Source organism: Gopherus flavomarginatus, chromosome 3, assembly GCF_025201925.1.
Source record: "Gopherus flavomarginatus isolate rGopFla2 chromosome 3, rGopFla2.mat.asm, whole genome shotgun sequence".
Taxonomy (NCBI): Eukaryota; Metazoa; Chordata; order Testudines; family Testudinidae; genus Gopherus; species Gopherus flavomarginatus.
In genome coordinates, this window is record NC_066619.1 from 4784077 (window position 1) to 4804280 (window position 20204).

At 52.5% G+C, this 20204-nt stretch overlaps 1 protein-coding gene and 1 long non-coding RNA gene across 3 annotated transcripts; one reads left to right on the plus strand and one right to left on the minus strand.

Moving 5' to 3' along the window:
- Nucleotides 1-323: 323 nt before the first annotated feature.
- Nucleotides 324-9249, plus strand: RPP25L (ribonuclease P/MRP subunit p25 like). The gene is made up of 2 exons (XM_050943725.1): nt 324-463; nt 7765-9249. The coding sequence occupies exon 2, from the start codon at nt 7774-7776 to the stop codon at nt 8329-8331; it is 558 nt and encodes a 185-aa protein (XP_050799682.1). The 5' UTR covers nt 324-463; nt 7765-7773; the 3' UTR covers nt 8332-9249.
- On the minus strand, nt 2490-3422 carry LOC127046568 (uncharacterized). 2 transcript variants are annotated; one of them, XR_007773127.1, is made up of 3 exons: nt 3337-3422; nt 3140-3186; nt 2490-2566 (listed from the first exon to the last, which is right to left on the minus strand). It is a non-coding gene; the product is annotated as an uncharacterized LOC127046568 (long non-coding RNA). The 2 variants fall into 2 exon arrangements; XR_007773126.1 differs by lacking the exon at nt 2490-2566 and adding an exon at nt 2778-2937.
- Nucleotides 9250-20204: the final 10955 nt, after the last annotated feature.

A 20204-nucleotide genomic window follows, 5' to 3' on the forward strand; every position in this document is an offset into this window, starting at 1 on the left:
TCACGCACATCCTGTCGTCATAGTAACCATTGACGTCACAGGGGTACCCTATTCGGTAGCTGAGCAGCAAGGGCGCCATGGAAACGGCGGGGGAGGGCGGCAGAGGGCGGGGCGGGGTCTCCTGACACGTAGGGGGCACGCGCTGCGGCCGGGAATCCAGCCGGGCCGCCATGACGCAGCAGCGGCCGTTGAGGAGGGAGCGTGAGTGACGCCAAGCGATGGTGACGGCGCAGGGGGAGGGGCACAAGGCGCTCACGTGACTGCGGGGGGCGGGGCGGCAGACTCGCGGCCGTTGGCGCACGCGGCCGCGCCCCTCCCCTACCGTCACTCTGCGCCCCCCGCCCCTGACGTCGCCCGCGCGACGCGCTCTTGAGCCGGAAAGCGCCGCCTGGGCTCGCGGGGCCGGGGGCGCGTGCGGCGTTTCGCTGCGGCCGGAACGGTGAGAGCGGCGGGGGCGGGGCAGGCAGGGCAGCGTCTCCCCCCCCCCCGCGTGTCCGTCCGTCCCGCACCCACCGGCACCTCCCCCTCCCCTCCCCTCGGGTCTCGGCCCCTCAGCCTCGTGATGGGGACACAGCCCCCCCGGGCCTGCCCCCTCCCCCGCGTCTGTCCCACCCCGCACCCCCCCGAGGCGACCCCCTCCCTTATCTGACCCCCTTCCAGCCTCAGACAAAACCCCCATCCACCCCCGCCCAGGGACCCCCCAACCACCCTCCCCGCCTCCCGAGCAGAGCCCCCCATATCCACCACCCCCGCGCAGAGCCCTCCATATCCACCCCCATATCCATCACCTCTGTGGAGAGCCCCCCCCATATCCACCCCCCGCAGAGCCCCCCCATAACCATCCTCCCTGCCTCCTGAGCAGAGCCTCCCATATCCACCCCTCATATCCATCACCCCCGCCCAGGGACCCCCGTAACCACCCTCCCCGCCCGCCGAGCAGAGCCCCCCACATCCACCCCCATATCCACCACCCCCGCGCAGAGCCCCCCATATCCACCCCCATATCCATCACCTCTGTGGAGAGCCCCCCATATCCACCCCCCGCAGAGCCCCCCCATAACCATTCTCCCTGCCTCCCGAGCAGAGCCCACCATATCCACCACCCCCGCGCAGAGCCCCCCATATCCATCCCTCATATCCACCACCCCCGTGCAGAGCCCCCCATATCCATCCCTCATATCCATCACCCCCGTGCAGAGCTCCCCCATAACCATTCTCCCTGCCTCCTGAGCAGAGCCCCCCATATCCACCCCCATATCCATCACCTGTGCGCAGGGACCCCCGTAACCACCCTCCTGAGCAGAGCCCCCCATATCCTCCCATATCCATCACCCCTGTGGAGAGCCCCCCCATATCCACCCCATGTACACCACCCCCGCGCAGAGCCCCCCATATCCAGTCCCATATCCATCACCCGCGCGCAGGGACCCCCATAACCATCCTCCCTGCCTCCCGAGCAGAGCCCCCCATATCCACCACCCCTGCGCAGAGCCCCCCATATCCATCCCTCATATCCATCACCCCCGCACAGAGCCCCCCCCCATAACCACCCCCCCTTCCCCCCCGAGCAGAGCCCCTCATATCCATCACCCCCGCACAGAGCTCCCGCATGCACCCCCATATCCATCACCCCCGCCCAGGGACCCCCGTAACCACCCTCCCCGCCCGCCGAGCAGAGCCCCCCATATCCACCTCTCATATCCACCACCCCCGCGCAGAGCCCCCCCTTAACCACCCTCCCCGCCTCCCGAGCAGAGCCCCCCATATCCACCACCCCCGCGCAGAGCCCTCCATATCCACCCCCATATCCATCACCTCTGTGGAGAGCCCCCCCCATATCCACCCCCCGCAGAGCCCCCCCATAACCATCCTCCCTGCCTCCTGAGCAGAGCCTCCCATATCCACCCCTCATATCCATCACCCCCGCCCAGGGACCCCCGTAACCACCCTCCCCGCCCGCCGAGCAGAGCCCCCCATATCCACCCCCATATCCATCACCCCCGCACAGAGCCCCCCCGTAACCACCCTCCCTGCCCACCGAGCAGAGCCCCCCATATCCACCCCCATATCCACCACCCCCGTGCAGAGCCCCCTCATAACCATTCTCCCTACCTCCTGAGCAGAGCCCCCCATATCCACCTCTCATATCCATCACCCCCGCGCAGAGCCCCCCCTTAACCACCCTCCCTGCCCGCCGAGCAGAGCCCCCCATATCCACCCCCATATCCATCACCCTTGTGGAGAGCCCCCCCATAACCACCCTCCCTGCCCCCCGAGCAGAGCCCCCCATATCCACCCCATATCCATCACCCCCGCCCAGGGACCCCCCCAGCCACCCTCCCCGCCTCCCGAGCAGAGCCCCCCCTATCCCCCTATATCCATCACCCGCGTGCAGAGCCCCCCATATCCACCCCCATATCCATCCCCCCTGTGGAGAGCCCCCCCATATCCACCACCCCGCCGCAGAGCCCCCCCATAACCATCCTCCCTGCCTCCTGAGCAGAGCCCCCCATATCCACCCCTCATATCCATCACCCCTGCCCAGGGACCCCCGTAACCACCCTCCCTGCCCCCCGAGCAGAGCCCCCCATATCCACCCCATATCCATCACCCCCGCCCAGGGACCCCCCCAACCACCCTCCCCGCCTCCCGAGCAGAGCCCCCCATATCCCCCCATATCCATCACCCGCGCGCAGAGCCCCCCATATCCACCCCCATATCCATCACCCCTGTGGAGAGCCCCCCCATATCCACCACCCCGCCGCAGAGCCCCCCCATAACCATCCTCCCTGCCTCCTGAGCAGAGCCCCCCATATCCACCCCTCATATCCATCACCCGCGTGCAGGGACCCCCGTAACCACATTCCTGAGCAGAGCCCCCCATATCCACCCCTCATATCCATCACCCCTGCCCAGGGACCCCCGTAACCACCCTCCCTGCCCCCCGAGCAGAGCCCACCATATCCACCACCCCCGCGCAGAGCCCCCCCATAACCATCCTCCCCGCCTCCCGAGCAGAGCCCCCCCATATCCGCCACCCCCGTGCAGAGCCCCCCATAACCATTCTCCCTGCCTCCTGAGCAGAGCCCCCCATATGCACCCCTCATATCCATCACCTGCGTGCAGGGACCCCCGTAACCACCCTCCTGAGCAGAGCCCCCCATATCCACCCCTCATATCCATCACCTGCGTGCAGGGACCCCCGTAACCATCCTCCTGAGCAGAGCCCCCCATATCCTCCTATATCCATCACCCCTGTGGAGAGCCCCCCCATATCCACCCCCATGTACACCACCCCCGCGCAGAGCCCCCCATATCCACCCCCATATCCATCACCCGTGCGCAGGGACCCCCATAACCACCCTCCCTGCCTCCCGAGCAGAGCCCCCCATATCCACCACCCCCGTGCAGAGCCCCCCATATCCACCCCTCATATCCACCCTCGCGCAGAGCCCCCCCTTAACCACCCTCCCCGCCTCCCGAGCAAAGCCCCCCATATCCACCACCCCTGCGCAGAGCCCCCCATATCCACCCCCATATCCATCACCCGCACGCAGAGCCCCCCATATCCACCCCCATATCCATCACCCGCACGCAGAGCCCCCCATATCCACCACCCCGCTGCAGAGCCCCCCCATAACCACCCTCCCTGCCCCCCGAGCAGAGCCCCCCATATCCACCACCCCTGCGCAGAGCCCCCCATATCCACCCCATATCCACCACCCCTGTGCAGAGCCCCCCCATAACCATCCTCCCCGCCTCCCGAGCAGAGCCCCCCCATATCCACCACCCCCGTGCAGAGCCCCCCCATAACCATTCTCCCTGCCTCCTGAGCAGAGCCCCCCATATGCACCCGTCATATCCATCACCTGCGTGCAGGGACCCCCGTAACCACCCTCCTGAGCAGAGCCCCCCATATCCACCCCTCATATCCATCACCTGCGTGCAGGGACCCCCGTAACCATCCTCCTGAGCAGAGCCCCCCATATCCTCCCATATCCATCACCCCTGTGGAGAGCCCCCCCATATCCACCCCCATGTACACCACCCCCGCGCAGAGCCCCCCATATCCACCCCCATATCCATCACCCGTGCGCAGGGACCCCCATAACCACCCTCCCCACCTCCCGAGCAGAGCCCCCCATATTCACCACCCCCATACAGAGCCCCCCATATCCATCCCTCATATCCATCACCCCCGCACAGAGCCCCCCCGTAACCACCCTCCCTGCCCCCCCCCGAGCAGACCCCTCATATTCACTCCTCATATCCATCACCCCCGCGCAGAGCTCCCGCATGCACCGCCATATCCATCACCCCCGCGCAGGGACCCCCATAACCACCCTCCCCTTCTCCCGAGCAGAGCCCCCCATATCCACTCCCCATATCCATCACCCCGAGCAGGGCCCCCCATAACCACCCTCCCTGCCTCCCCGAGCAGAGCCCCCCATATCCACCCCCCATATCCATCACCCCTGCGCAGAGCCCCCGCAACCACCCTCCCTGCACCCCTGAGCAGAGACCCCCATATCCCCCCCATATCCATAACCCCTGTGCAGGGACCCCCATAACCACTCTCCTCGCCCCCCGAGCAGAGCCCCCCATATCCATCACCCTGAGCAGGAACCCCCATAACCATCCTCCCTGCCCTCCGAGCAGAGACCCCCCCCATCCACTCCCCATATCCGTCACCCCTGAGCAGACCCCCCCATCCATCACCCCTGAGCAGGGACCCCCATAACCACCCTCCCTGCCCCCTGAGCAGAGACCCCCCCATAGCCACCCCCATATCCATCACCCGGAGCAGGGACCTCCCCATAGCCATACTCCCTACACCCCTGAGCAGAGACCTCCCCATATCCATCACCCCTGTGCAGGGACCCCCATAACCACACTTGCCCCCCCGAGCAGAGACACCCCCCCTGCATCACCCATATCCATCACCCCTGAGCAGGGACTCCCCATATGCATCACCCTGAGCAGGGGCCCCCATAACCACCATCCCCTCCTCCCCAGCAGAGACCCCCCCATATCCATCACCCTGAGCAGGAACCCCCCCATAGCCACCCTTCCCGCACCCCCGAGCAGAGACCCCCATATCCACCCCCTATATTCACCCCCAAGCAGAGCCCCCCCATCCATCACCCCTGAGCAGGGACCCCCCATGGCCACCCTCCCCGCACCCCTGAGCAGGGACCCCCCCATGGCCGCCCTCCCCACACTCCTGAGCAGAGACACCCCCCCCCCCATAGCCATCACCCCTGAGCAGGGACCCCCCCCATGGCCACCCTCCCTGCACCCCTGAGCAGGGACCCCTCTTCCCTTTTCCTTCTTGTAGCCCCAGGCAGAGACCCCTCTTCCCCTGTATCCATCCCCCCTAAACCTCCAAGCAGAGACACCCCCCTGTTTCCATCCCCTGCACTCAGGCAGAGATTCCTCTCACCCCTGTATCCATCACCCTGAGCAGAGATCCCCTCCCCCCATATCCATCTCCTTGGACCCCTGAGCAGAGATCCCTGTATCCACTGATTCCCAAACCCCCATACACACCGCTGAACAGAGAGACACCACCCCCCATATTCATCCTGTTGGGCTCCCTGAGCAGAGACCCCTGTATCCATCAATCCCAAACCTTCATACACACCCCTGAACAGAGAACCCCGCCTCCCCCATATTCAGCCATCCCACACCTTCCTACACCCCTGAGCAGAGATCTCTCTCCTTCCATACCCATTTCCCCCCTCATCCCCTGAGCATAGGCTCCCCCATATCCATCCTGCCTTACTCCCTGAGCAGGCACCCTCGTCCCCCATATCCATCAATCCCTATGACCCCCCCCCACACTCCTGAGCAGAAACCTCCCTCCCCCCCATATCATCCCTCTGCACTTCTGAACAGAGACCTATTGTATCCATCCATCTATCCCAGCCCTCTCACTCCCGGTATCCACTCCCCTGCACCACTGAATGGAGACCCCTCTCTCCCTATATCTAGCCATCCCAACCTACACCCCTGAGCAGAGATCCTCTTCCCTTCTTTGTGTCCCTGAGCAGAGATCCTCCCGCCCCCGTATCCCTGCCTCCCATTGCTTATATCTATCCATCCCAATCCCTCCCATGCACATCCCTGAGCAGAGACCCTTCCCCATCACCTGTATCTCTCCTTTCCCATCCTTCCCCCACATCTATCCACCCAATCCCTTCCACTCTGCAGAGTTGAGAATTTTACCCAGTCTCCACATCCATCCCAGGCCCCCTGTATGTTTCCCAACCCTCCTCTCAAACCCTAAGCAGAGACACCTCCTCATTAGTTACATATCTTTTTCCCCAAAAAAACTGAGAGACCTCCATACTTTCACACCTCACGTCAGCCAAGATCTGACCCCAGGCCTTGTACAATAACTGGCTAGAGACAGGGCGCTCTTATCCTTCCAGTTCATCCAGCCTTCTTCAGTAAAATTCCCCTTCCTATGGGCTGCATGTATCATCAGGTTTTGAGTTATTCTGGGGATGGGAATTGTTTGTCTCTGATGTGAAATATATTAAGGGTTCATGTTGTGCTGGCTCCAGAGTCCCTCATGAGGCACAGTTATGGTAAATGTCCCATTGATGTAAAAATAACAGTCCGTCCTTCCTCTGAGCTCATCCAAATGACTTAATTCCTGCATTTCACCAGTGACTCTGTTTAGTTAGACCATTTCTCTGTGCTTGGGACTGCAAAACTACATCAGTTAGTTTCAGTTTCTGGCTCCCAGGTGCTAGCCACACAGAAGCAAAGCTTGGATTGCAGATAATGCATAGTAATGTTTGAATCCAAACTAGCGCGCTGTTTCTTATTTACTTTTTCAAGTATCAGATTGTTTCTATGAATGTTTTGTGTGACTGTTGTCATCTCTAACTCCAGAATCATCTCTAAAATCTCTAACTCCAGTACTTGGCAGCATCTTAGACTGGAGAATTTCATTTAATCAGGCAAATAACATTTTTAAATAGTGTTATGTGAAATGGAGGCGTTTGGTATGTTTGGGCCTACTACTCAGTATGCATTCTTCTATATTATGGTACCTATAGGTGCCTAAAACTGTCCTGATCATTTTCAAGCAAATCTAAGCAGCATGAGTAAATATCAGAACAGAGACTGTCTTCCTGTGTGTCTGTGCAGCCTCTCACAGAATGAGATCCCTGGGTGCTGCCAAAACACAGGTAGTTGAATATGAATTAAGATACTGTTTAGATATATTGAGTTCAGCTAGGTACTCTAGAACAGGGGTTCTCAACCTTTTTCCTTCAGAGACCCCCCCCCCAATATGCTATAAAAACTCCATGGTGGAGGAGGGGGGCTAGGCTTCAGCCACTGGAAGGGAGTTGGGAGCCTCGGGGAATGGGGGGCTCAAGGCTTCTGCCCCTTAGAGTTGGGGAGTGGCTTGGGGAGCATCTGCTGGGGCTCCAGTGATCCAGGCTTCAGCCGCTGGGGCTTGGGGCTCCAAGCACCCTGTTTGGTGGACCCCCTGAAATAGCTCGTGGACCCCCAGGGGCCCAGTTGAGAACTGCTGCTCTAGAACACGCTGGAAGTCCGAATATAGTATCTAGCACAATGGGGTCCCAGTCCATGACAGGGTCTCAGGTGGTATGGTAACTCAAATGAATAAAGTGTGGATTCTACTCAACTTTTATCAGTCAGGTAATGTAGCCTGTGAATTTAGGTATGTTGTCTCTGTGAATCATAATTAGAAATATTCATTGATGCTGTTCTTCTCATTTACAGTGGTCTGCGATGGAGAATTATAAGAAATCCAAGATTGTGGAGAAGCCCTCTCCCCTTCCATTCACCAACCTGCCTTCAGATATTATCGAGATGAAAGTGAAGGATGGCAGCAAAATCAGAAATCTTATGGGTTATGCCATCGGCAAGATGGAGTCGGACTCAGTTAGGCAGATTCTTTTCACTGGCTCTGGCAAAGCCATCAGCAAGACTATCACTTGTGTGGAAATCATGAAGCGGCGACTCACAGGTCTCCACCAAATCACCAAAGTGCTCTTCAAACAGACTGAAGAGATCTGGGAGCCCATTGTCCCTGAGGCTGGTCTAGATGCCTTGACAGTGAAGAGAAATATTCCTGCCATATGTATCTTGCTGAGCAAAGATGCGCTAGATTCCCAAGAGCCTGGGTATCAGGCCCCAGGCTCTTTTGATGCCTTCTGGATCGAGACACTTAAAGCAGAGTCCCAGGGACAAATTAAGAGAAAGCAGGGTGGAGGAAGGGGGGCTGGCCGCACAGGAAAGCATCCTAGATCTGTTGGAGGACGTGGAGAATCCTACAAAAAGCCTTGAGACGATAAATCAGAAGCAATTGTTAATGGCATCAAGGACAAAAAACCAAGCCACCTAGTGTGGCTCGAGTGCTACCACCAAACACAGAGTGACCAAGCTCTTTGGTAGAGAATGCTGAAACCTAGCACAACTGGGAGAGGGATGAGGGGCATGTGAAAACAGATATGGTCATAGCTATGGCAAATAAATTCTCATAACAAACCTGGCATTCTATTTTGACAAGGTTTTTTGTTGAAGACCTCCTTGGTGATACTTTGCTGCTTATGCTTTAAAAATGAGGCAAGGTAGACCAGACTTGCCGAAACTCTGTTTAATGGTAATTTGCCAGAAGTCATGAGGCCAAAACTAATCTGCATTAAATGGAGTAGGTTTCAGTTGCCATGGATGTTGCTTTGAAGATGAAACATGCTATGTCACAGTCTGAGTGAGCCCTGCGTCTGTATTAGAGATGAAAGGGTAGTGGGCTATGTTGTAGAACTCTGAGCTTGAGGTTGCATTTTTGGCTTTCCCTGCCAACTAGCTATTGCAATGGCATTTTGTTGGGCTGGACCTCCTAACAGAGCTTTTGGGCTCAGTTTCCCTTTTTTGGGTATGTTCTGCTAATCCCTTGAAAGAGACTGGTGATCTGAATAAGGAGCTGGGATCTCAGCTCTGGCAGTTAGTGATTGTGTGACCTTCGGGGAGTCACATCCCTTCTATTCCTCATTTTCCTTGTCTGGAGAATGGGGGATGTTGTATGTGTGTCATAGAGGTTTTGCGAGGATAGTAATTGGTATAAATCATCTTGACATACAGCTCTGTATAAGTGTTCCATACAATTGTTAATAGTTTTTGCTTTGGTGTTCACTATTTTAAACCCTGCTTTATGAATCATAAAGGAATGGTAAAGGGGAAAATAAAGTTCCCTCTTGTGTTTTACATTAGAAATCTTGTCTCCATCCTTTTCTCTTTTTGCCAGAGGCCATTAGTAACATTTAGAGGACTGGACTAGAGATCACTCTAGGCTGAAACCTGAGCACACTCAGCTGTGGTTGAGGAGGAAGGGATTAATATGTTGAACTTCTGTTCTTCTTAAAGAATTGTAAAAGGCTCCAATAGGTTGTTTCCCATTACAAATCATCTTTAAAGCCTCAGAAAGGTTAACGCTTGTGTTCCCTAAAGGGATTGTGGGGCAGCTTTTTGTGGTTAGGCGTTGTTAAATCTGTTTAGATACTTTTGAAATAGTTCTGAAGCTTCAGAACTTTGCTGAAAGAAGCAGAGGAAATAATGTAGCTTCCTTATTATGCCTTTTCATTTTATGAGAATCTGTTTCAGTTAAACATGAGTCAGGGAAAAGATTCTATAGTTGTAACTGAAAGATTACTTGCAAGAACGAATCTTATAAATTGCTTTCTGGATGATGTCCATAATTTCCACTCTCCTGTTAAATGCATCAGCAATGAGACACTCACAGACTCCCTTCAGAGCCTGCCAAAGCCACTCTTTACTTAAAATAACACTGCTAGGTCAATTGAAGTCAAATGTAAACTTCTGTAAAATCAAGGATTTACATAAGTCAGTATTGGAGGGAAGTATTAGTGTGTCTTGTGTCACATTAAGTGAGACACTTTCAGAATCAAGAACAAGTTTTTTTAATCTGCACGCTCACCAGCACACAAGGTTGACTCACATACTTACCTCTAAAGTTGAGCATGTAAGTGTCTTTTCAATCATATCACAAAAGTCATGTTTCACAACACAAGTTGCATTCACGATCGCATAAAACTTGATATTTTTGTCAGCAAACTCTTCCTCACCTATGCCTTACTCTTGGTGCTTTCATCTCTAATAAATTATAAATATTTCCTTGAAACACACAATACCATGAAAATTTTTTTGTGAGATATTAACATTTGCCTGCCAATGTTGTGTTCCAGTGCTAATGTATGAGAGACGGCGTGAAAGTGACTCTCCTATATTTGTCCAAGCTGAATGAAATACAAAGTTATACATAGTGTCAATGGTAGAAAGTGAACCAGATTTGTGAAACTTTTTTTCTTCAAAAAATTAGGATTGTTGATAGTGCGGGGAAAGAAAGTTGGTCAGTTTTCAGAACGGAGAGAGGTAAATAGTGATGTCCCCCAGGGGTCTGTACTGGGACCAGTCCTATTCAGCATATTCATAAATGATCTGGAAAAAGGGGCAAAAAATGAGGCGGCAAAATTTTGCAGATGATACAAAACTACTCAAGATCGTTAAGTCCCAGGCAGACTGCAAAGAACTACAAAAGGATCTCACAAAACTGGGTGACTGGGCAACAAAATGGCAGATGAAATTCAATGTTGATAAATTCAAAGTAATGTTCCATGGAAAACATAATCCCAACTCTGTGTGTGTGTGTGTGTGTGTGTGTGTGTGTGTGTATATATATAAAATGACCGGGTCTAAATTAGCTATTACCACTCAAGAAAGAGATCTTGGAGTCATTGTGGAAAGTTCTCTGAAAACATCCACTCAGTGTGCAGTGGCAGTCATAAAAGCTAACAATGTAGGAAATATCTAAGAAAGGGTTAGATAATAAGATGGAAAATATCATATTGCCTCTACAAAAACCATGGTACACCCACATCTTGAATACTGTGTGCAAATGTGATGGCCCCATCTCAAAAAAGATATACTGGAATTGGAAAAAGGTTCAGAAGAAGGCAACAAAAACTATTAGGAGTATGGAATGGCTTCTGTATGAGAAGAAATTAATAGGACTGGGACTTTTCAGCTTGGAAAAGAGACGACTAAGGGAGATATGATAGAGTTCTATAAAATCATGACTGGTGTGGAGAAAGTAAATAAGGAAGTGTTATTTACTCATGACACAATAACTAGGGGTCACAAAATGAAATTAAAAGGAAGCAGGTTTAAAACAAAAGGAAGTATTTTTTTCACACAACAACAGTCAACCTGTGGAACTCCTTGCCAGAGGATGTTTGAACGCCAAGATTATAATGATTCAAAAAAGAACTATATAAATTCATGGAGGATGGGTCCATCGATAGCTATTAACCAGGATGGGCAGGGATGGTGTACCTCCCCTGTTTGCCAGAAGCTGGGACAGGGTGACGGGATGGATCACTTGATGATTACCTGTTCTGTTCATTTCCTCTGGGGTACCTGGCATTGGCCACTGTTGGAAGACAGGATACTGGGCTAGATGGACCTTTGGTCGACCCAGTATGGCCACTCTTATGTTCTTATGTCACTTATGGTTTTTAACCTGATGGCTTCATTTTTTAGCTGGTGAAGATGAGGTTTTCATAAATTGCTCCCTTTCAGAGGCTTACTGTTGCCTTTCCTGTCCTCCACTACCAGAATAATTAAATCACATTATAAAGCAGATGTACAAAGATGAATAAGATAATCTGCCTCTCTTGAAATTTATGACCTGAAGATGCTGGCTACATCCCATTACTCAGGTTCCCATAGCCTGAGGCTCAACAGATTTTTATTAAGATTTTGACTGATCTGAAGACAAACATACTCAATCTTATATGCTTTGTTTAAGGATCATTGTCTGATTAGAAATTATAACAGGAGTTAAAGCTGCATGAAGTCTGTAATGCAGATTTAGAATTTATCCATGTAATTATGCCATGAGTAGCAGCCTAGCATGTGTTTGTGTAAGAGAAATTCATGAGACTTGGAAGCTGCTTGTGAAATTCTTTTTTTGTTTTCAGAGTCTGTAAAAAAGAAAAAAACCATTGTCAGTGAAGTGTCTGTATATCTTCAAGGCAGATGGATACAAATTGAGGCCCCAATTCAGCAAAGTACTTAGACAGAGAGAGAACCTGGCAGACTGAATATAAATAAATGGACTTCCACCAGAATAAATTTACTCAACAAGGTATATGATGGCTGGAGACACAACTCTACCTCTATAACGCTACCCGATATAACATGAATTCGGATATAATGCGGTAAAGCAGCGCTCTGGGGTGGGGCGAGGCTGCACATCTGGTGGATCAAAGCAAATTCAATATAACGTGGTTTCACCTATAACGCAGTAAAATTTCTTGCTCCTGAGGACAGCGTTATATCGAGGTGGAGGTGTATTTTGAAGATGAAGATCTCATTTAAATTGAGGTAACTCATTTTCAGAAGAGGCATGCTAGTCCTCGCCGCTGGCACAGAGCTCCTGTCTTCCTTAAATCTATGGAGAAGCTTGGTTTTTGTTAACTAATTAGCAGAGAGAAGTAACAAGTGCCAAAGAAGCAAGCACAGGGGACTGATCAAGCTGAGTGAGTCTAGTGAACTTATCGCCAGAGGGCTCAAATTGCTTTTGTTTTCTACTAAAATGCTCTTTTGAAAGAGAGCCAGATCCCAAAATGGCATGTGTAATCCTCTTTAGTGTACCACTTAGCATGTTATTCCTGTTAAAGCTGCAGAGTGTTTGTATTTTTAAGTAGGTGTTTGTTAGAAAACTACCATATCAGTTTATATCAACCCACCCTTTTCGACTTATAGAAACTAAGGGCTTGTCTACATCACAAAGTTGCGGCGCTGGTGAGGGGGTTACAGCGCTGCAACTTAGGAGGTGTACACATCTGCAGGGCATCACCAGCGCTGCAACTCCCTGTTTGCAGTGCTGGCCGTACTCCCGTTTTGTCTCAGGTGTGGAGGATCCAGCGCTGGTGATCAAGTGTAGACACTTACCAGCGTTTTTCTTGACCTCCGTGGAATAAGCAGGTATCCCAGCATACCTGAGGAAGCCTCTCTGGTAATCAAGCAGGTCTCCTTCCCCGCGGTTTGCAGGGGGGTTCGGGGAACGCGAGAGCGAACCGCGGGGAAGGAGACCTGCTTGCACGGGGGTTCGGGCAACGCGAGAGCAAACCGCGGGGAAGGAGACCTGCTTGCACGGGGGTTCGGGCAACGCGAGAGCAAACCGCGGGGAAGGAGACCTGCTTGCACGGGGGTTCGGGCAACGCGAGAGCAAACCGCGGGGAAGGAGACCTGCTTGCACGGGGGTTCGGGGAACGCGAGAGCACACCGCGGGGAAGGAGACCTGCTTGTTCGGGGAACGCGAGAGCACACTGGGGGGAAGGAGACCTGCTTGCACGGAGGGGGTTCGGGGAACGCGAGAGCACACCGCGGGGAAGGAGACCTGCTTGCACGGGGGTTCGGGGAACACGAGAGCACACCGCGGGGAAGGAGACCTGCTTGCGGGGAGGGGGTTCGGGGAACGCGAGAGCAAACCGCGGGGAAGGAGACCTGCTTGCACGGGGGTTCGGGGAACGCGAGAGCAAACCACGGGGAAGGAGATCTGCTTGCAGGGGGGTTCGGGGAACACTGGAGCAAACCGGGGAAGGAGACCTGCTTCCCCGCGGTTTGCTCTCGCTTTCCCCGAACCCCCCTTGAAGCCGTCCAACAGCGCTGCAGTGTGGCCACATCTAACACCACTTGCAGCGCTGGTTGCAGTAAGTGTGGCCACTCTGCAGCGCTGGCCCTATACAGCTGTACTAATACAGCTGTAACAACCAGCGCTGCAAAATTGTCCCAGTGAAGATTTTTGTGACTTCCTACACCGTACGAGCTCTGTGATGGCCCCAGAACCCAGAGACGGAATTACTTTGAATCAGTGCTGCTAAGAATCTTTCTCCAGAAAGCTGTGGATGTCTCTAATTTCCCAGCACTTACACATATAGGTACACTTGCTATTTACGCAACAGGAAGCCATGCTGCTGATCCTCTTTGAGAACCCCACAAATGTAGCCACAGAACTATGTGGCAGTTGCAAGTCCTGGTTCCTCATGGCTGCATCAGAGCAGTGAATGTGGCTCTGTTCTGTGGGAGGATGGAATAGGTTGGCTTGGTCACCCAGTAGTTGTTGCTCTGCTTTGTTCTGACATGCAGGTGATCATTTGATTCCGATTCTGTATCCTTTCCTGTATCCCAGGGGTGGGCAAACTATGGCCCATGGGGCCATCCTACCCGTCTGTCAAGCTCCTGGCCCAGGAGGTTAGCCCCTTGCTCTTCTCCTGCTGTCCCCCCTTCCCCACAGCCTCAGCTCGCTCGCCCTGCCACCGGCGCAATGCTCTGGGTGGTGGGGCTGTGAGCTCTTGGGGAAGTGCAGCTGCAGAGCCGGCCTGACCTGGTCTCTGTGCCGTGTGGTGGTGGCAGCAGCAGTGTGGCCTGGCTCCAGCGGGGTGGTGTGGCTGTAGCATCTCCAGCCACTGGTGCTCCAGGCAGCGCGGTAAGGGGGCATGGAGCGGGGGCGGGGGAGATTGGATAGAGAGCAGAGGAGTTTGGGGTGGTGGTCAGGGGGCGGGGGTGTGGATGATGGTCGAGAGCAATCGGGGTTGAATGGGGGCAGGGGCCCTAGGGGGCAATCAGGATGGAGGGGTGGCAGGGGGCAGTCGGGAAAGAGAAAAAGGATGGTTGGATGGGGCAGGGGTCCTGGAGGGGGCTGTCAGGAATGAGAGGAGGGGTTGGATGGGGCGGCAGGGGTCCGGAGGCTATTGGGACGGGGTGGATGGGGCGGCAGGGGTCCGGGGGCGGTCGGGACGGGGTGGATAGGGCGGCGGGGGGGCAGATAGGAGAGGGGGTCCGGGCCACAACCCCCTCCCCTAACCAGCCCTCCGTACAATTTACTAAACCCGATGCGGCCCTCAGGTCAAAAGTTTGCCTGCCCCTGCTCTATGCATTGGTTGGCAGGGACTGAGACTGCTGATGCCCAGGAGATACAGGAGAGAGGATGTGTTATTCATGTCAACATTAGACACAGGTCAAGGTCTGGATTCGGTGTTCTGCCTGCTGATGGCACACTACTGGGCATGCCAAACCCAACGGGTCAAACTCCTAGAGGGGCCCCATTTGAGTGACTGTTTTGTGGATACCCCTCATCTCACTTGCTCCCCTATAATATCCCCGTGGCAACTACAGCAGTCGCTTTCATAGGCGATGGAGAAAGGCAATTACGTAATGGATTTTTAGCTCTCTCTGCCATTTGGCAGCTGGAAACAAGGAGCAGAGCCACCCTCATGTGACCAGCCAGCTCTCTGCTGACCACAGTTTAACAACTAGTCTAATTACTACTTGTGTTGTCGTAAGAGCCTAGCAGCTCCAGTCCCAATCCAGGCCCTTGCTGTGGTAGGCACTACGCAGACAAAAAAATAGCTCTTCCCCCAAAGTGCTTACACGCTAACTGTAAGCAAAGTCTCATTCAGTATCTGGCTTCAAGGTTTAAATTGATAATCTACAGGGGTCAGGAAGGAATGGTCCCAGGTTGTGGTAAGTCTCCTTCATGTCCACACTGCATTCTGGGAGTGAGCCTCCCTGGCTGGGCTGGGCTGCTGCTAGTGTTCCAGAAATAGCTGTGTAGACATTGTGGCTCAGGCTGGAACACAGGCTCTGAAGCCACAGGAGAGAGTGGTGGGTGGGCTTGAGAGCCCGAGCTGCATTGTCAATGCAACATGTCTGCTGCTATTTTTAAAGTGCTAGTGTGAGTCTGTGGACCAGGGCTGGGACACTCGCTCCCAGAGGCAGTGTAGATGTGCCCCTTGAAGCCCGTAAACCTGCTTTTATAAATCAGCCAGAAGTCCCCTCTCTTTCCTGTGCCCATCAGTCTACAGCATCCACAGCACTCTGGCCGAGCAACTTGGACCCTGAACAATTTGCCATCATACGAGGAGTGTCGTCAGATGCTCCTTGTGTGGTGCTCTGCTCTTGTTGGATGATAACAGTCGGCTGCAAGCGTGTTTCCCCTATGTGCTGCCCCGGCTCTGTGCAGATCGCAGACCCCGAGAGAACCCTCAATGACTACAGACTCTAGTAAGGTACGAAGGCACCCAGCCAGGTTTATTGTCAGAAACACAGCCTCCAGCTCCCCGGCATAGAAGCCCAAGGTGCTGCTAGCTAGTACATATGTGCTCCCTGACAATGGACACAGCTCAGTCAGTGACGGGACTTTCCTCTGCCCCCGAGGTTGGACAAAGACAACTCCTCAGGTGTGCATTCTTATACACAGGTACAAATTACACATCACTCCTGACGTATTGCGGTGCAACCCCTCTGTGTAGCAAGGTGCTGCCTCTCACCTTGCACATGTTGGTTCGAACAAACCAACTCTATGCATCATATTCCCCTTTGGCCCTGTCATTGGGATGGGTCAGCTTGTTCCTTGTTACCCGTGTGGCGTGTACAACCATGCAAATGTTCTGATATCTGGTGTCCGGTACCTTTTAGGTGTGTCTCTTTTCACAGCACCAGCCCTTTCCTTGCCAGCTTCTGTGAGCAGGGCCTGCCTCTGGCTCACAGCTTGACTTTGCTTTATGTTAGCAAAGTCTTGACCATTACTTTAGTTCAGGCCTCATACTGGGCCTCTGATAAGGGTTTATGTTTCAGGGCCTCATCTTACTACAAGGAGTTTGCTCCGGTGTTAGATTGGAAGGCAGGCAACTGTATATTCTGCACTGGATTCTTAAACTATGTTTTTGGGGGAGAAGGGCATTTAAGAACTACTCTTATCCCTTTGACAAGATCATTCAAGAGAGACAAACTGTTTAAGCTGCTAAATCTGCAACTCCCCCTATTGATGCACCACGTAATGATGCCATTGGGTTGGCATGGACAGCAGACAGGTACTATGTGTTGGGACCATGTAAGCTAGCTCCAGCTTGGATGGACAGAATCTCAGTGTTACTGTCTGTTGCCTACCTCTGTTCCAAGTGGTGCCATCAAGACTCTTGCATTGAGAGCTGCAGTGTGCCTGAAGGCAGGAGTCTTCCTTTCATTTGAATTTCAGATGTTCACTTTCCTCCCTTTGAAGATCATACACTTTCCCTTCTTTAACGTTGTCTGCTGTTTATTATCATCAACTGCAGAGGCTTCATGATCCCTCCTGAAATATTCACAAAGGCCCCTTCAAGCAGAGCGATAGCCTCACCCATGAAAACAAGGGGAAGGAAGAGCCGCGTTTGCTTTTATTAGTGGGATGTTCATCTGAGGTAGGGGTTTCCTTCCTTTCAAACAAAATCTTTGAAATACCTTTAGATGTGAAGAGCTCTTTTGCTGTCAGGCCTGGTCCATGAGACTTTAATTGGGTTCTTCCAGTTTCGGAATAAATGCCTCTACAGAGCTCTTCAAGTTCTGGGGCAGTGCTGGGGTTAGTGGACCCTGATGGTTAAGTGCTGGGAGCAGATTGGGTATGCTGCTTGCCAGATTCAAGGACAAGGTTATCCTGGGCTGTGCTCTGCGGTCCCAATACTAAACTGGTAAGAACGTAAAATAGACGTAGCCCTTCCCCATGCTTCTCTGCCAACAAGACTTGCCTCATCTGCTGTCTTCATGCTTTCTTCCACATTCCTCCTGCCCTCACTGAACTGATGGATAAACCTCTACCCTCTCCACCTCCAAATCCATTTGCAAGGCCCACTCCTGCCATGACACCTGTAAGACATCAGCCAGCTAATTCTGGACAGCTTGACAATCAGTTGGGTTTAAGAACATAAGAACGGCCATATTGGGTCAAACCAATGGTCCATCTAGCCCAGTAGTCTGTCTTCTGATAGTGGCCAATGCCAGATGCTTCCGAGGGAATGAATAGAACAGGCAATCATCAAGTGTCCATCCCCCATCATCCGCCTCCAGCCTCTGACAGTCAGAGGCTAGGGATACCCAGAGCACCAGGTTGCAACCCTGACCATCTTGGCTAATAGCCATCGATGGACCTATTTGATTGTTTTCTTATAATTTTTTTTAAACCACTAGTTTATGGTATGGAAATTGACCGTACCGTGGTTGCATTCCTCCCCCATGCCTTTCAAGTGTTGTCTTAAATTGTAATCTCTTTGGAGAAGGGACTCTTCCTGTGTGTTTGTACAGTGTCTGATTCAGTAAGCCTTGCCACTGGTTGGCACTTCTGGGAGCTGTCACAATGTAAGTAATAGGCAGTGTGGTACAGTGGCTTGAGCATGGGACTGAGAGTCAGGGAAACTGAGGTCTTTTCCTGGCTTTGTCACTGATCTGCTGTATGATCTTAGGTAAACAAGGCAGGTGAGGGAATATCTTTATTTGGATCAACTTCTGTTGATGAGAGAGACTAGTTTTCGAGCCACACAGAGCTCTTCTTCACGTCTTTTCCCCTCTCTGTGCCTCTGTTTTCAAAATATAAGATTGGGGACTTTTGTGCTTCTTGCCTTGATATTAATGGGTGCAAAACTCCACAGCAGGAGTAAAAATTAGCATCAGGGGAGCAGAGTTAGACCAGGGCTGAGTGATCTTGAAAAACCCACCCCTATATTCTCCATATCCAATCCTGCAAAGTGTCACGTACCCTGAATTCCTATTGACTTGTGGGGTGCTCTGCACCACATAGGATCGGGCTGTCAGGTGAGAGTTTCCCAAGGCTGTGCCTAGCTCTGCTCACGTCTGTCCCCTTCCCCTGCTAATCTGGAGGCACGCAGTCCTATCCCTTCACAGGGAGCATGCTCCAAGCAGCTCAGACTACAGGAGCACCTAAAGATCAACACAAACATCACACTCCACTCTAGTAGGTCCTGTCCCAGCTACGCAGGCTCCCTGTTCTGTCTTCAGAGAAGCCAACGCACCCGCTGTGAAAAACTATTAAACAATATAACATCTCATCAGCAGGCTCTGCAGAGAGACAGCAGCCACCAGATGGCCCAAGGCGCCTGATTTTTATATGCAGACAATGCACCACAGCCACAGCTCTTGGCCTACTTTTATTATAACCCTGCCATGTGGTTTATTTTTGCACTCAGGCTCCTAAACAGAGCTTGTAAAATACTGGAGAGAAGAAAGCTGATTCAGGCTAGATGAATAGACAACCCTAGCCAAATGCAGCAAACATTTTTAAATGACAATGCGGCTTTTGTGTTTGTCCTGATTCATCCTCTCGGTTCCCCCATCTCCTATCGCACCACCCCTAGGGGCCCTGATGGCTGCCCTAGCTAAGAAGGGGGTAGGACTCTCTCTCTTACACAGTGGTTTGCAAATTCTCTCATGCCATGGACCATTTCAAATCAAAATCCTTTTAGGCCCATTTCCACTCCCAGCCCTGAGCCCTCCACTTCCTGACCTAGCAAGCAATGGACAGGTCATTAAGAAAACAAAATGAAACTAAACTCTCACAATGTTAGCTGGCTGGTTACTTCTTTCTCTCATCCCTCTTTTCTCCTCTTGGCTGTTTTCTTCCTTTCCCTGAATTAAGGGCTTTACATTTATCATCCTCTCATCTCTCCCATTAATTGTGTCCTTTATGACCAGGATCACTCCAGGTCTCTGTGGCTCTGGCTGCCTAGGTGTATGCTTCCCTTCAAATGTTGGACTCCTCTATCTAGCTAATCACAGCTGATTTGCACTAACAGACCCCCACACAAAGGGGGCAGAGAAGAACTTTGCGGATTTTGAGTGTAAATGATGGAAAAAGCATCTGCAAAACCCAAAGAGTCTCAGGCTAGGTTACAAATTGCTTAAAGCATCGGGATTTGCAATATCACTGTTGTTGCAGCTTTGAAGCATGTCTGCAGGCCACCTGGAACTGCTCCCAGACACCCTGGGAGCCACAGATTAAGAGCCAGTGATCTAATGGAACAAATGCATGCATCCTAATATTGTTATGCTGGAGGGTGTTGGTAGCAGCCATCAGGTGTGTCTTTTCTATATGGGCAATCACAGACCTTGTTAAGTGTGTGCTAGCTGCCTTTCATTCAGCCTAATCAAGGGAGCAAGTAACTGTCCCTTTGTTTAGTGATTGCTGAACCAGTAGAAACTACTGCCCAAATCATGGACAAGGCTGGAGTAGAAGCTGGGGGACTGAGCACTGACTGGATTGCAACAGTGTGTGTCAGCTACAGAAAAGCCAGGAGACAGCAAGGAAGTTC

Excerpts from the sequence above, each read along its gene's own strand:
- RPP25L (XM_050943725.1), top strand. The coding sequence starts at position 7,774 with ATGGAGAATTATAAGAAATCCAAGATTGTGGAGAAGCCCTCTCCCCTT.